At 29.7% G+C, this 12989-nt stretch overlaps 2 protein-coding genes across 3 annotated transcripts in view; both read left to right on the top strand.

Moving 5' to 3' along the window:
• Positions 1 to 8352, top strand: part of LOC107592741 (protein FAM163A-like) — a 13107-nt gene extending 4755 nt beyond the window's left edge. The window contains exons 2-4 of one of the 2 annotated variants that reach the window (XM_016282295.1): positions 4349 to 4352; positions 6452 to 6568; positions 7705 to 8352. In XM_016282295.1, the coding sequence (XP_016137781.1) occupies positions 6476 to 6568; positions 7705 to 8025 (414 nt within the window). In that variant the 5' untranslated portion in view covers positions 4349 to 4352; positions 6452 to 6475 and the 3' untranslated portion in view covers positions 8026 to 8352. The remainder of the gene's footprint in view (positions 1 to 4348; positions 4353 to 6451; positions 6569 to 7704) is intronic. The other variant, XM_016282294.1, reaches the window with a different exon arrangement.
• A 2975-nt stretch (positions 8353 to 11327) lies between these two features.
• Positions 11328 to 12989, top strand: part of LOC107592725 (rab GTPase-activating protein 1-like) — a 112437-nt gene continuing 110775 nt past the window's right edge. Inside the window, exon 1 of the mRNA XM_016282275.1 lies at positions 11328 to 11394. The gene's annotated coding sequence lies outside the window, so the exon portion shown is untranslated. The remainder of the gene's footprint in view (positions 11395 to 12989) is intronic.

Here is a 12989-nt window from a genome sequence, read left to right as displayed (position 1 = left end):
TGGATGGATGGATGGATGGATGGATGATGGATGGATGGATGGATGGATAGATGGATAGATCGGGGTTGATAGATAGATAGAGATTGATAGATGGATAGATAGATGATAAATGGATGGATGGATGGATGGATGGATATATACAGTGGTGTGAAAAGGTTTTTGCCCCCTTCCTGTTTTTTTAATTTTTTGCATATTTGTCACACGAACAGGAAGGGGGCAAAAACCTTTTCACACCACTGTAGGTAGATAGATAGATAGATAGATAGATAGATAGATAGATAGATAGATAGATAGATAGATAGATAGATAGATAGATAGATAGATAGATAGATAGATGATGATTATTATTATTATTATTATTATTCATTGTTAATTATTTGAATAATTGTAATAATGTTTTATTAATATGTAATAATAATGATTTATGAAATCTAAATATAAATTAATTTGATTAAAATGTTCAATGAATGTATTATTATTTTTATATGATTATTTTTATTGTCTATATTCATATATAGTCTGTAAATTTGTATTAAATAATATTCTCAAATAGATCAAAATTTAATTTTTTTAAATAATAATAGTAATAATAATAATTATTATTCATTCATATGAACAAATTAAAATAATGATTAATTATTGAAATATAAATGACTCATGAATCACGTATTAGCCTATTGTTTCTATATATTAGATGAATATAAAGACTGTACATTTGTATTAAGTAATGCTATCGAATAGATCAAATTCTGAATATTAATAATTAACATAAAAATAAATAATGTTACTGGTGTTGTTTTTCTGAAGTATTTCTCCTACAGGGTGTCTATTAGGATGATACCACACAAACGTGGTTTTGATACAATAATAATTTTTTATTAAACATATTTAAAAATATTTTTCCCTTACTTATATTTAGCACGACATTTAAATACATAAATATGCACACAACCTGTGACAACTAGCCCCAATGTGACGTTTAAAAATTACATTTGTCTTCATTATATAGTTGATATAAGAAAGATGACAAATTCTCATCTACTACATGCATATCACTTCGTCCACGTCTGGTTTGTTGGTGTGTGAAATGAAATCCACTTCTAAAGAGGCTGAATAAGAGGTCAGTAGTTTGAAGCTGTCAGTTGGGCTTGACCTTGGAATGGGACTCGCGTTTGAAACCCCTATCAATCGTGCACTGGCCGGCCCATGCGCCCTCAGGCTACAAGCAGAGGCATGATGGGATTGTGGAGGATGTGTAGGCTCATATGTGTTCGGACTGTTGAACACGGCTCTGAGAGGAAGGACAGAATACATTATAGCTCACTGTTGAATTAAAAACTCATTTGAACATGCCACTACATGCAGAAGATGCATAGACCATTGACTTTTAGTTCTCTAATGCTGTTTGCATGTACACACAGTATGTTTCACATAAACACATGTACATTTGCAGAGGTGCACAGCCTGGAAATGATGGTAACAGAGTTATAGTATATTCTTTAATTACATTTCTTCTTAGTCTGCGAATCGCATTTAGTTCCTTCGGCATGTCTGGATACTGAACTGATAGAGCCATAGTCATAAAACAAAAGAAGATGGACAGGAGGAAAAAACTGAGACGAATTGGATTTAGATTATCTGTACATTTGAAACCATTTTAGTATTATTTATTTACTTTATTATTCTATAGTTTTGAATAAGCTTTAATAGTTTTTTTGAATTTTTTTTTTAATTTTAGTTAAAAATTTTAGTTTGTTTATTTATTTATACGTAAATACTACTGTTTAGGTTTAATTTATATTTATTTCATTTTCAGTTTCAGTTTGTATTTACTTCCAGTTAGTCATTTTAGTACTTCAACTTCAACTTACGACAATATTTCTCATTTTAGTTTACTTTGTTTTTCATCTAATATTTATATTTATAAGTATTATTTGTATACTATTGTATTATTACAATATAGTTTTTATTTATATTGTAAATAAGTATTTATTTTTATTTTCAGTTTTCATTTTAATTCTAGCTTAATTTGTAATCATTTAATTTTGTATTAATTAAAATTTTAGTTAAAAATTTTAGTTTGTTTATTTATTTATACGTAAATACTACTGTTTAGGTTCAATTTATATTTATTTCATTTTCAGTTTCAGTTTGTATTTACTTCCAGTTAGTCATTTTAGTACTTCAACTTCAACTTACGACAATATTTCTCATTTTAGTTTACTTTGTTTTTCATCTAATATTTATATTTATAAGTATTATTTGTATACTATTGTATTATTACAATATAGTTTTTATTTATATTGTAAATAAGTATTTATTTTTATTTTCAGTTTTCATTTTAATTCTAGCTTAATTTGTAATCATTTAATTTTGTATTAATTAATTAATTTTTAAATACTACTATTTACATTTATATATTTTTATTTAAGTTTTAGTTTTGACATATTTTTTATTAATTTCCACTTTTACTTATTTGCTTATTACTTCCAGTTATTTGTATTTTTCATTTAAATTTTTGTTGAATTCTTAATTATTTAATATTGTTATGTTTTTGTCATAATTTGTATGAATTAAATTTTAGATTTTTTAAATACTGGTATTGCGTTTTTTTAATACGTTACTAAGTTTAGTGCTTCAACCTAAACTTATTTCAGTTAGTTGCCAAGACAACATTTCTAGTTTTAGTTTACTTTGTTTTTCATAAAATATTATTGTATTATTTAATTTTATTTTTTAGTATTTTAGTATATATATTATTTTATTATGCTATAGTTTTTTATTTATATTATAAATAAGTATATGTTTTTTATATTTTCAGTTTTCACTTTAGTTTGAATTGAATCGTTTAATTTTATTTTCCATCTATCATCCATCCATCCATCCATCCATCTATCATCTATCATCCATCCATCCATCCATCCATCCATCCATCCATCCATCCATCCATCCATCCATCCATCCATCCATCCATCCATCCATCCATCCATCCATCCATCCATCCATCCATCCATCCATCCATCCATCCATCCATCCATCCATCCATCCATCCATCTATCATCCATCCATCCATCAGAACTGAACTTGTACATGTACTTTCTTTTAGGAGAACGTGCAAGTCTCTCTTTTGGCTGTAACTGAACTAACTAGTCATTATCACTCTCAACAAGACATACCCAAAATATACAGAGCGTAAAATAAAATCCCGGTTTCTACTGAATACGCTGGGATGTGATCACATAACTGTGACGGCATCTTACAAAAGAACAGACAGGAAAACGGGGTTGTGGGTAAAAAAAGAAAAGAAAAAAAGAATAGAAATTGTGAAGGATGACAGCACTGAAAGAGATTTAGACAGGAACTGAATATGGAAATTATTATGCATAAATACCATATATACTATATGCAGGCCATTCATTTGTCATTCATTTCTTCATAAAAAAAAAGTGCAATATTGATAAGGTCACTTAAAATGTATTAAGACTCCATTGTTTTATTATTATAATTTTTGTAAGATATTTATAATTTATTATTTATATATATAATTTTAGATTTTAGTTAAATCTACTTTTAGTAAAAAGCATTAAAACCTCATTCTTTTTAAAAATATTTTAACATTAATTTTAAATTATATTTAAATCCATGTTTTTAGAGAAAAAAAACATTTTCTTTTCTGCCATTAAATAACATTGCAGGATTTTTTTTAAAGGTCATTTGATTTAATTTTATCATAATTTTCTGTTAAAGATGTAGGTGTTATTTTGTGTTTTGCTTTATTTTGAGCTAATTGATTTAAAAATGTATTTTTTATTTTTTTATTATTATGATTAATTTATTGTTTGTAATGGTTTAAGTTTACATTTATTCATTTTATCCTAATTTTATACTTAATATTATTGTATTTTGATATATTTGAATTAAAAAAAAAAAAATTTTTATTATATTTTTTATTGTAAGATAATTATTTCATTTATAATAATAGTATTTTTTTCTATACATTATTTTTTAATCCGATTTTTAGTCAAACCACCTTTATTCTTCCATTAAAAACATTGCATTATATTATTGCATGCAGCTGAAGTTGAGCATATGCAATCTGGGACTTCGCATACTCGCGTCTCTAAGCGTAATGCTGGAGAAAATTCATATGCAGGCACTTCTCTCTCAATATTAAAAATGTATACTCATCCCTATAAATATAGATAATATAAAAAAAGTTATATTATCTTTCATTTTTCAGATTACTAATATGAAAAATGACACAAACTGCAGTTTTTCTGCCAACATTTTTTAACATTCATCCGCAACTTTTCCAGATTAATTGCACTAGTAAACTGTCACTTTATAGATTCCTGTAAAAATGCTCAGAAGGCAGCGTGTAATAATTCATAAAGTGCTCATTAATATTTAGTGATAATTTAGTGTCTTTGCAGGTGGGTCTGAATACAGATGCATGTCTTATCAGCAGGGTTTGTTCTTCTGTTGTTGCTGTATAATCTGGGCTGTTCATGCAGTGTGTGTGTGAGAGAGGAATTGCTAAAAGATGCACCACATGTTAGTCTTCCAGGCTTGGAGCTGGAGGTCCAGCATCAGCTTCTGCTTTTTGCATTATTCATTTAGCAGGTGCTTTTATCCAAAGTGGTTTATGAAGGAAGGATATTGAAAGCAATTCATAGAAAGGAGGCGACAGCAAAGTTACAGAAAGCGACACGTGAGCACATGGGGATACGCATGCAGGGAAATATAAATGGTGGTTCTATTTAAATCAAACAATCAAAAAATAGAGAGATTTTGTAAATACTAGATGGTTGTCTATTTTATTTAGCTTTGATAGAATTCAATAGAATTTTTGGGGAAAATGTGTAATATTTTGGGGAATTGTATTGTTCCTTATGGTTTATGTTTATATTTATTCATTTAGAATCTTAAATGATTTTTTTTTTGTATTATTGTATATATGTTGAAGGCTATTTTTTTACATGTTAAATTAAATATGAATATCAAATATTATTTATACAGTTTATTTTATTTATTATGGTGACAACAGTGAAACAGTAGTGTGTTTTGACGTTTTTTTATTTAATATTGTTATTATTTATTTGTTTGTTTGTTTGTTAGTTTGTTTATTCATTTTTGATAGATTAGAAAAAGTTAGCTTTATTGGTTTTCGTTGTTTTTTGATAGATTTGGGTGAGTTGTGTGAATTCTTATATTTGAAAAAGTGAATCAGTTGAGTTTTTATTTTATTTGTAAACTATAATACTTTTAGTTGATTTATAATGATAGTAGTAGGGTGTAGATTTTATATTGAATTAAATATTACATTATATTAATTTTATACATTTAGTTTTTATAGATTTGAATGATTTAAAAAAATATTATTTATACTTTATTATTATTATTATTATTTACAATGATAGCTTTTTGCTACTTTTATAGCCTATACCATTCATGACAATAGTAGGGGGTATGATTTTAATTTATATTTGGTTGATGCAGATTAATTTCTTTATTTATTTATGCTTTATTTTGAGAGAATGGCTTTTAGAAAAGACTTTTAGTATGCGTTTGTATTGTTAATATAATTGTAAAATAGGCTTTTATTTGATGTTATTTAATTATTTTTATTCTGAATCTCGATGAAAGTGAAATAGCAGTGAAATAGTTCTATATTTTGTATTTTGTAAGAAATATTGGTAACACTTTACAATAAGGTTCCATTAGTTCATGTTAGTTAATGTATTCAAACAATGAAAAATACATTTATTACAGTATGTATTCATCTTTGTTAATGTTAGTTAATGAAAATACAGTTGTTCATAGTTAGTTCATGTTAATTCACAGCACATTAACTAATGTTAACTAGCACAACCTTTGATTTTAATAATGCAGTAGTAACTGTTGAAATTAACATGAACTAAGATTAATAAATGCTGTAGAAGTATTGTTCATGCTTAGTTCATGTTAACTAAAGTAGTTAACTAATGTTAACTAATGAACCTTATTGTAAAGTGTTACCGAAATATTTTATATTATACTATGTATTATTATATATTTTATTTTATTTTGATACATTTGACTGAATTTGGTGATTTATGTGACCTTGAATGGAAAGATTAGTACTCCTATGATTAACCAACAAACTTTTTCCTAATAAAAATCCAGATGTAATGTTCCACACAGCAAGAGAGAGAGAGAGAGAGAGAGAGAGAGAGAGGGGGGGGGGGGAGCAGGTGTCTCTCTCTCTCTCTCTCTCTCTCTCGCGCTGGTCAAACTCAATCAGAGACACTTGCTCTGAATCAAACTGCCTGAGCACTGAGGCGGGTCTGTCTGAGTCACTTCAAGTGTTGGCTCTGTGGATGAGTTTTGTGGTTTTGCAGCGCCATCTAGCGGACATTCTTACAGTGCTCGTTCGGCATGTGAGTCTGACTGTGTGTGTGTGTTCGCGTCTAGAGTTTGATGGAGATCGGGTCGGATGACAGCGGGAACTGTGGTTATAACCGGAGGAATTCTCGCCACGGTGATTCTCCTGTGTATCATTGCCGTGCTCTGCTACTGTCGACTTCAGGTGAGCGCCTCGCGGATATTTTCCTCTATGCATTGAAATGTGTAAATTGTAAATTGTTTTATAAAAACACACAAACAGATTTTATAGATTGTTTTATTTATAAAGTTTTAGTTTTTTTGTATATAGTGACAATAGTGGAAAAAGTAGGGTGTGCATATATTTACATTTAATATTATGCTATTATTATTATTTTATTTGTTTGTTTTTTGATAGATTTCGAAAAGGCGTTTTTTCCCTCCATAGTTTTCGCTTTCGATAGATTTGGATGAATTCTTTTATAAAAAAAGTGAATCGTCAGAGTTTTTATTTTATTTATTAATTGTATTACTTGTATTTTAATGGCAGCAATAGTGAAAAAGTAGGATGTAGATTTTTAAAATGTAATATTTAATGTTAATTTTAAGTTAATGTTTGTTTTATAGATTTGAATTTTTATTTATACACTTCATTACTTAGATTTTATTTATAATGGTAGCAATAGTGAAACAGTAGGGAGTGGATTTTTTCATTTAATTAAATATTATATTATTTTAAAATACATTTTTGTTTTTATTGATTGAATGAATTTTTATTTATATGCTTTATTTAACTGTAATGATAACACTAGTCAGACACTAGGATGCAGATTTTTAAAATATAATTAAATTTTATATATATATATATATATATATATATATATATTTTTTTTTTTTATAAACTTACTTTTAGTTTTATTTATAATGATAACAATAGTGCAATACATACACACATACATACATACATATATATAATAAACTTAATTGCTTATATTTTTATTTCTAACAGTATAACAATTGTGAAGTAGTTATTTTTAGTTTATTTGAATTTTAGAACTTTTTTTATTTTATTATTATTATTATTATTATTATTGACGTTTATTTGGATAGGACAATTATTAGACAGGAAGCGAAGTTGGAGAGTGAGGGGGGATGGAATCGAGAAAGGTCCACGAGCCGGAACTGGAACTTGGGGACGCCCAAAGCTCAATGGCGCTATATGTCGCTATATGTATAATAATAATAATAATCATTAATTTTATATAATTATTCATTCCTCCACTGATGTCCTATGATATTCCTATCTCTCTTACTGACTGACTGGCCTTGTTTTTCTCCTAGTATTATTGCTGTAAGAAGAATGGATCCGATCCAGATGCTGTTTGCCCACAGCCCCAGTTTGCCTGCAACGCATGCAGCACATCCAGGATGGGCGGGGCCGCTTCCACCCCGCTCTCCCTGTCACCGGAGCTCACGCCCCCGCAGAGCTTCTGCCCCACCTGCTCCCCATACAGCTCTCCATTCTACATCAGCACCACGGGCGAAACACGGAACGGGGCCGAACGCACCGCTTACATGCCGTCCCTGTCTCTCACCCTTCCCTCTCTGCACAGCCGGCCGGACCTCTACTCCAACACACGTGCCATAAGCACTGATGTCTGATCATTGACGTCCTCCGAAGACACCCTTAATGTTGTAAAAACAGAGCGAATGGGGACCAAAGGACAGCCAGTACTCAGTTTTTACATTTTATTTGTCTAGCAGTAAATTGAAGTCAATAATCCTATATAATGTTTTATAGAAACTGATACAAATTTGTTCTTCCTGATTTTATTTGACTCTAATTAACACTGAAAAATGTTATTAGTCTGTGTTTTTGTCTTGTTTGTAAATCTGAGCATATTTAAAACAAGGTAAACGCACTTGCGAAGCAGAGTTGTGCAAGATAAGGCTTGTTTTTCATCTTGAATGAGTTTTTCATGTTTAATATTTTCCCCCTTATTTTAGTAGACAATGAAATAAACAAATGAAAACGAATAAACAATTATTTAAACAACAAACAATAATAAATAATAAATTAAATAGTAACAATTAAGTATTCTCTGGAGATAGGTTTTAACATCTTACGCTGTTTTGAAAGGTGTTTAAATGTTTTTATGGAAAACAAAACAAAAATACGGATTAAGAAAACAATTGCAGTGAAGGGCTAAAACAAGAAAAAACAATCTGCTGGTTTTTCAAATAAAATAAAAATGGAACAAAAACAACAACAATAAAAAAAAAACATTAAATAAACTAAATAAATATTCTTTGAAGTTTTAACATCTTATGCTACCTTAAAAGGTGTTGTCAGTGTTTTTACTGAAAAACAAGACAAAAATACTGATCAAGAAAATGTTTTGCAGTGGAGGGTAAGGGCTCCTAGTTTTTTTAATATGCGGCCTTCAAAAACTCTCTGCCTTTCTGGTATTTTAACATGTGGGCTTCCTGTAATGGGCTAATGTATGAGGGCTATCCTACACAAGAACATTTTATTATTGTGCCACAATAAGACATTTAATTTAATTTTATTTACATTTTTAAAACAATGTTGTTGTTTTTTTGCAATTCCACTTGGTGGCGCTAGAAGTGCAAAAATGACACACTTCATCTTTAACTGAAAGATTTTTTTAGCCATCTCTATGCAAGTTCAGTGTAATCAGTCATAACAAGGAGTGTCTGTTTAGTCCATGGCGAGATGTTTGAGTTAAATATAGTGATGTGTTTATGATACACTTTCTTTTTATTACATGCAAAAGTTTGAATATGTAAGTTATTATTCTCAGAGGCGTTATGCCCATTCAAAATGGGCACGTGCCCCCTCAGATTTTTGAGGCAAGTGAATTTTGAACGCAGCTTCCAAAGGACAAAAATAGCCGATTAATATTTTCTATATTTAATACAGTCACACCGGCGTGATTAGAACGTTCAGTGCTTCCGTTAATTAAGTAAACAGACAGGTTTTTATGCATAGATTACATTATTAGGTTACTTTGTCCATCGCCCACTATAGATCAACATAATCTATAAAGGTGAGAATCAAGATGTTTCATGATATAGTTAATGCGTTTGGGGATGTTTCGAATAAAAAGGTAAAAATAAATAACATAAGTGCTGTTGTTGCTACTGTGTTATAGATCAACTAACATTATCTATAAAGGTGCAAAATGCATTTACTTACACATATTTGAGTATCGAGATATTTCATTATATATTCTGGGAATATTTCGAATAAAAATTACAAATTAATCAAACATTAGCCTATATCAGTTATACAGTGGTATCGTGGTTGCTGTGTGTCACATGACAAGCATGAGAGCCTCCCCACCCCCACCCCTTCACTCGTGCCCCTCAAAAATAATGAGTGCATGACGCCCCTGATTATTCTGTTTGTTTGTTAACCTGGTTTCACCAAACTTTTATCAGTCAAATGGTGGCTCATGTTTACTGGAGGTTAATGTGTTCCTCCAGCCGACTTGTTTGTTATAGATTTGTGATGCTTGATCATAATTATCTGTCAATGACAAGGATGTGATGATAGAACTGGTAGCAACTGTTACTTATGTGAAGAAAAACCTTTTTTACTATCGTTTCTTTAGATCGTTTAGAACATGAGCAATGTTTTACAGATGAGCCAGTGAGCAAATAAAGAAATAAATGAACATATTATTTCTGTGCCATGCAAAGAAGCAAAATACTTATAATATAAAAAATGTAATATAATAGTAGCTTACCACTTCTTCTTTTTTTTTTAAACAAAGATATTCATATTTATCACAGAAATTACATTTTTTTTTTACATTTTGATTAATTTACCCTAATTACATTTACTTTTTGTGTTTACATTAAGTGTATTCTTTTTGTAGTAATCTTATTTCATTTGATGTTATTTCGCACATAAATTAAATAAAAATGTTCAAAAAAAAAAAAAAAAAAGCCTATTTTTTGTTTATCAAAAAATTCAAGATTGATTAGACTAATACAAGCTTGGCTCTACCACTTATAATATATTTTATATAACAGAGATTAGAGTTTTTGAGATTTTAATCAGAATTTTGCCTTAATCACATTTTCTTTTTCTTTTCTTTTCTTTTTGCTTAATTATTTTTGTTGCATTTTTGATTCATGTTATTATATTTAATTTGTTAAGTTATAAATTTAATTAAATGTGCTACAATAAATGTTGAATTATTATAAATGGATGAAATAATTAGTAATAATTATATACTGTTTTAGTTTTGTCTTTTTTGTATTTTTGTTAAATTGAATGAATATTTATTTTATGAATTATAAATTAAATTAAATTTACTACGATCAACTTGTTTTTATTAATTTTAATGAATTGAATGCTTAATTAATTTGTATTAATATAAAATAATATAACAGAAATATTTAGTAGACCAATAATAGTTTGGCTCTCTACCAATTCTTCATAAAAGACTTAATTCTATTTATATTATATTATATTATATTATAAAAAAAAATAAATAAATAAAAAATATATATATATATATTATATATATATGTATATATAGGTCTATATAATTATATTTATCACAGACATTTTTAATTTTTATACAGTTTTATTTTGACGTAATCAGAATTCTGTCTTAATCACATTTGCATTTCTGTTTACATTCAGTGTATTATTTTCGTGTTTTTTGCTCTTTTTTTAAATGTTATATTTTATTTAAAAAGATAAATTCAATTAAATGCACTACGACAAAATACGTTTTGTAACGTGATATTACGTAATATTAGTACGTTATTAATACATTAAATTAAATTCTATATATATATTTTTGTTTTCCTAAATACCTAAATAAGTAGTTGTAAACCTACAGCTGCTGCCTCGCGCGTTTGAAGCGGTGGGCGTGGCCCGTCTGAAGCGGTGGGCGTGGCTCTCCAGTGGTGGCGATGACGTCGCCTGCTCCATGTGGCTGTAGTTTGCGGATGTGCTCGCGTGTCGCTCAGCTGACAGACTCACAGCAAGTAAGTTGGGTTTTACCCTCTCAGGACACTCACAACAAACACTAAAATGAAAGAAAACGTCCGCGTTGACACGATACACGCGTTCGGGTTTGTTACGTGTTCAGTGTGGGAGCGTTTAAAAGCCTCTGAGGCTCGTAAGCGCTTGTTCTAAAGATAAAGTGTCAGAAAATGAGCTAATTGTTGATTAGCAGTGGCTAGCTGGCTAACTGACTAGCTTCAGTTTAGTTAGGCTGCTTCTCGCTGACAGCACACGTTGTGTTTAGGATTTTAACTAGCTGTTATGATGAGGTGTGTGTGTGTTATGAAACACATTAATAATAGTACGAAACTGTTTAGTCAGCCTTATTTTCTGTTGTTGAAGGCGTTTCCTGCCTGTTACTCTGAATCCTTGCTTAGTCAGCTGTTGTTTTTGCAGCGTTTTTCGCTCTTATATTGTATTAGTTTTTAAATAGCTGGTCATAACAGCTGGGTAAACTGGGTTCGTTTTGTTGTACTGTTTGCTTACTGTGCGTGTTTGTGTGACACAAAATTTCATAATACAAAATTCATTATTTGTGTGTGTATGTGTATGTGTGTGTATATATATATGTGTGTGTGTGTGTGTGTGTGTGTATATATATATATATGTGTGTGTGTGTGTGTATATATATATATATGTGTGTGTGTGTGTGTATATATGTGTATATATATGTGTGTATGTGTGTGTATATATATATATGTGTGTATGTGTGTATACTTGGAATTATAAGGCTCTATTTGACATTTTTGTCAAAATTGAGTTATTCACATTCTTAATCTGTGATAACTTATTTACATTATGTGATGTTTCTTTTATAAGCTGTGTACATTTTGGGCCTTTTTTTGTTTTAGAAAACAAAAAGGGTTCTATTTACACAAGTCTATGGAATGCAAAAAATGTTAAGCTCAATATCTCAAAACTGCTCAGAAATTCCAAGGGCGCTATATATATATATTTTTATATATATATATATATATATATATATATATATTTACACACACACATACAGTAGTCAACATTTGAAGTGGATCAAAAAAAAAGTGAAACAAAGTTGTCCTAAGACAAGGTTTTAGGTTTTAGGACAACTTTGATGAAAGGTTTTGATCCACTTCAAATGTTGAAATGCCAAAATGGAAAAGCCATGTGTGACTAAGTTAGGACCCCATTACTGTTAACAGAAATTAAGAGGGTAAGTTATCAGGCACTGCTAACCAAATGCCTTTGATTAACTGATCATCAGCAAGTCTGAGCACCTCTAAGAAAGCAGAAGTTTTGGCAGTTTTCTGGTCTGAAGCCTTCAAGTGTGTGTTAACACAACTGTAAGGAAGAAAAGGAAGAAAGGCATCAGCAATGATCTTAGAGAAGGAATTGTCGCCATCAATCTGGGAAGAGTAATACGGCCATTTCTAAACAATCTGAAGTACATCATTCTACAGTGAGGTAGTTTATTCACAAGTGGAAGACATTCAAAACAGACAGCAATCCTCCCAGACGTGGACATCCCAGGAAATTCACCCCAAGATCAGACCGTGTAACGCACAGAGAAATGCCAGACAACCCAAGAACTTCACCGCAG

This window comes from Sinocyclocheilus grahami, unplaced genomic scaffold (assembly GCF_001515645.1).
Source record: "Sinocyclocheilus grahami isolate Dianchi unplaced genomic scaffold, SAMN03320097.WGS_v1.1 scaffold157.1, whole genome shotgun sequence".
Classification (NCBI taxonomy): domain Eukaryota; kingdom Metazoa; phylum Chordata; class Actinopteri; order Cypriniformes; family Cyprinidae; genus Sinocyclocheilus; species Sinocyclocheilus grahami.
This window is presented reverse-complemented; position numbering and strand designations above follow the sequence as displayed.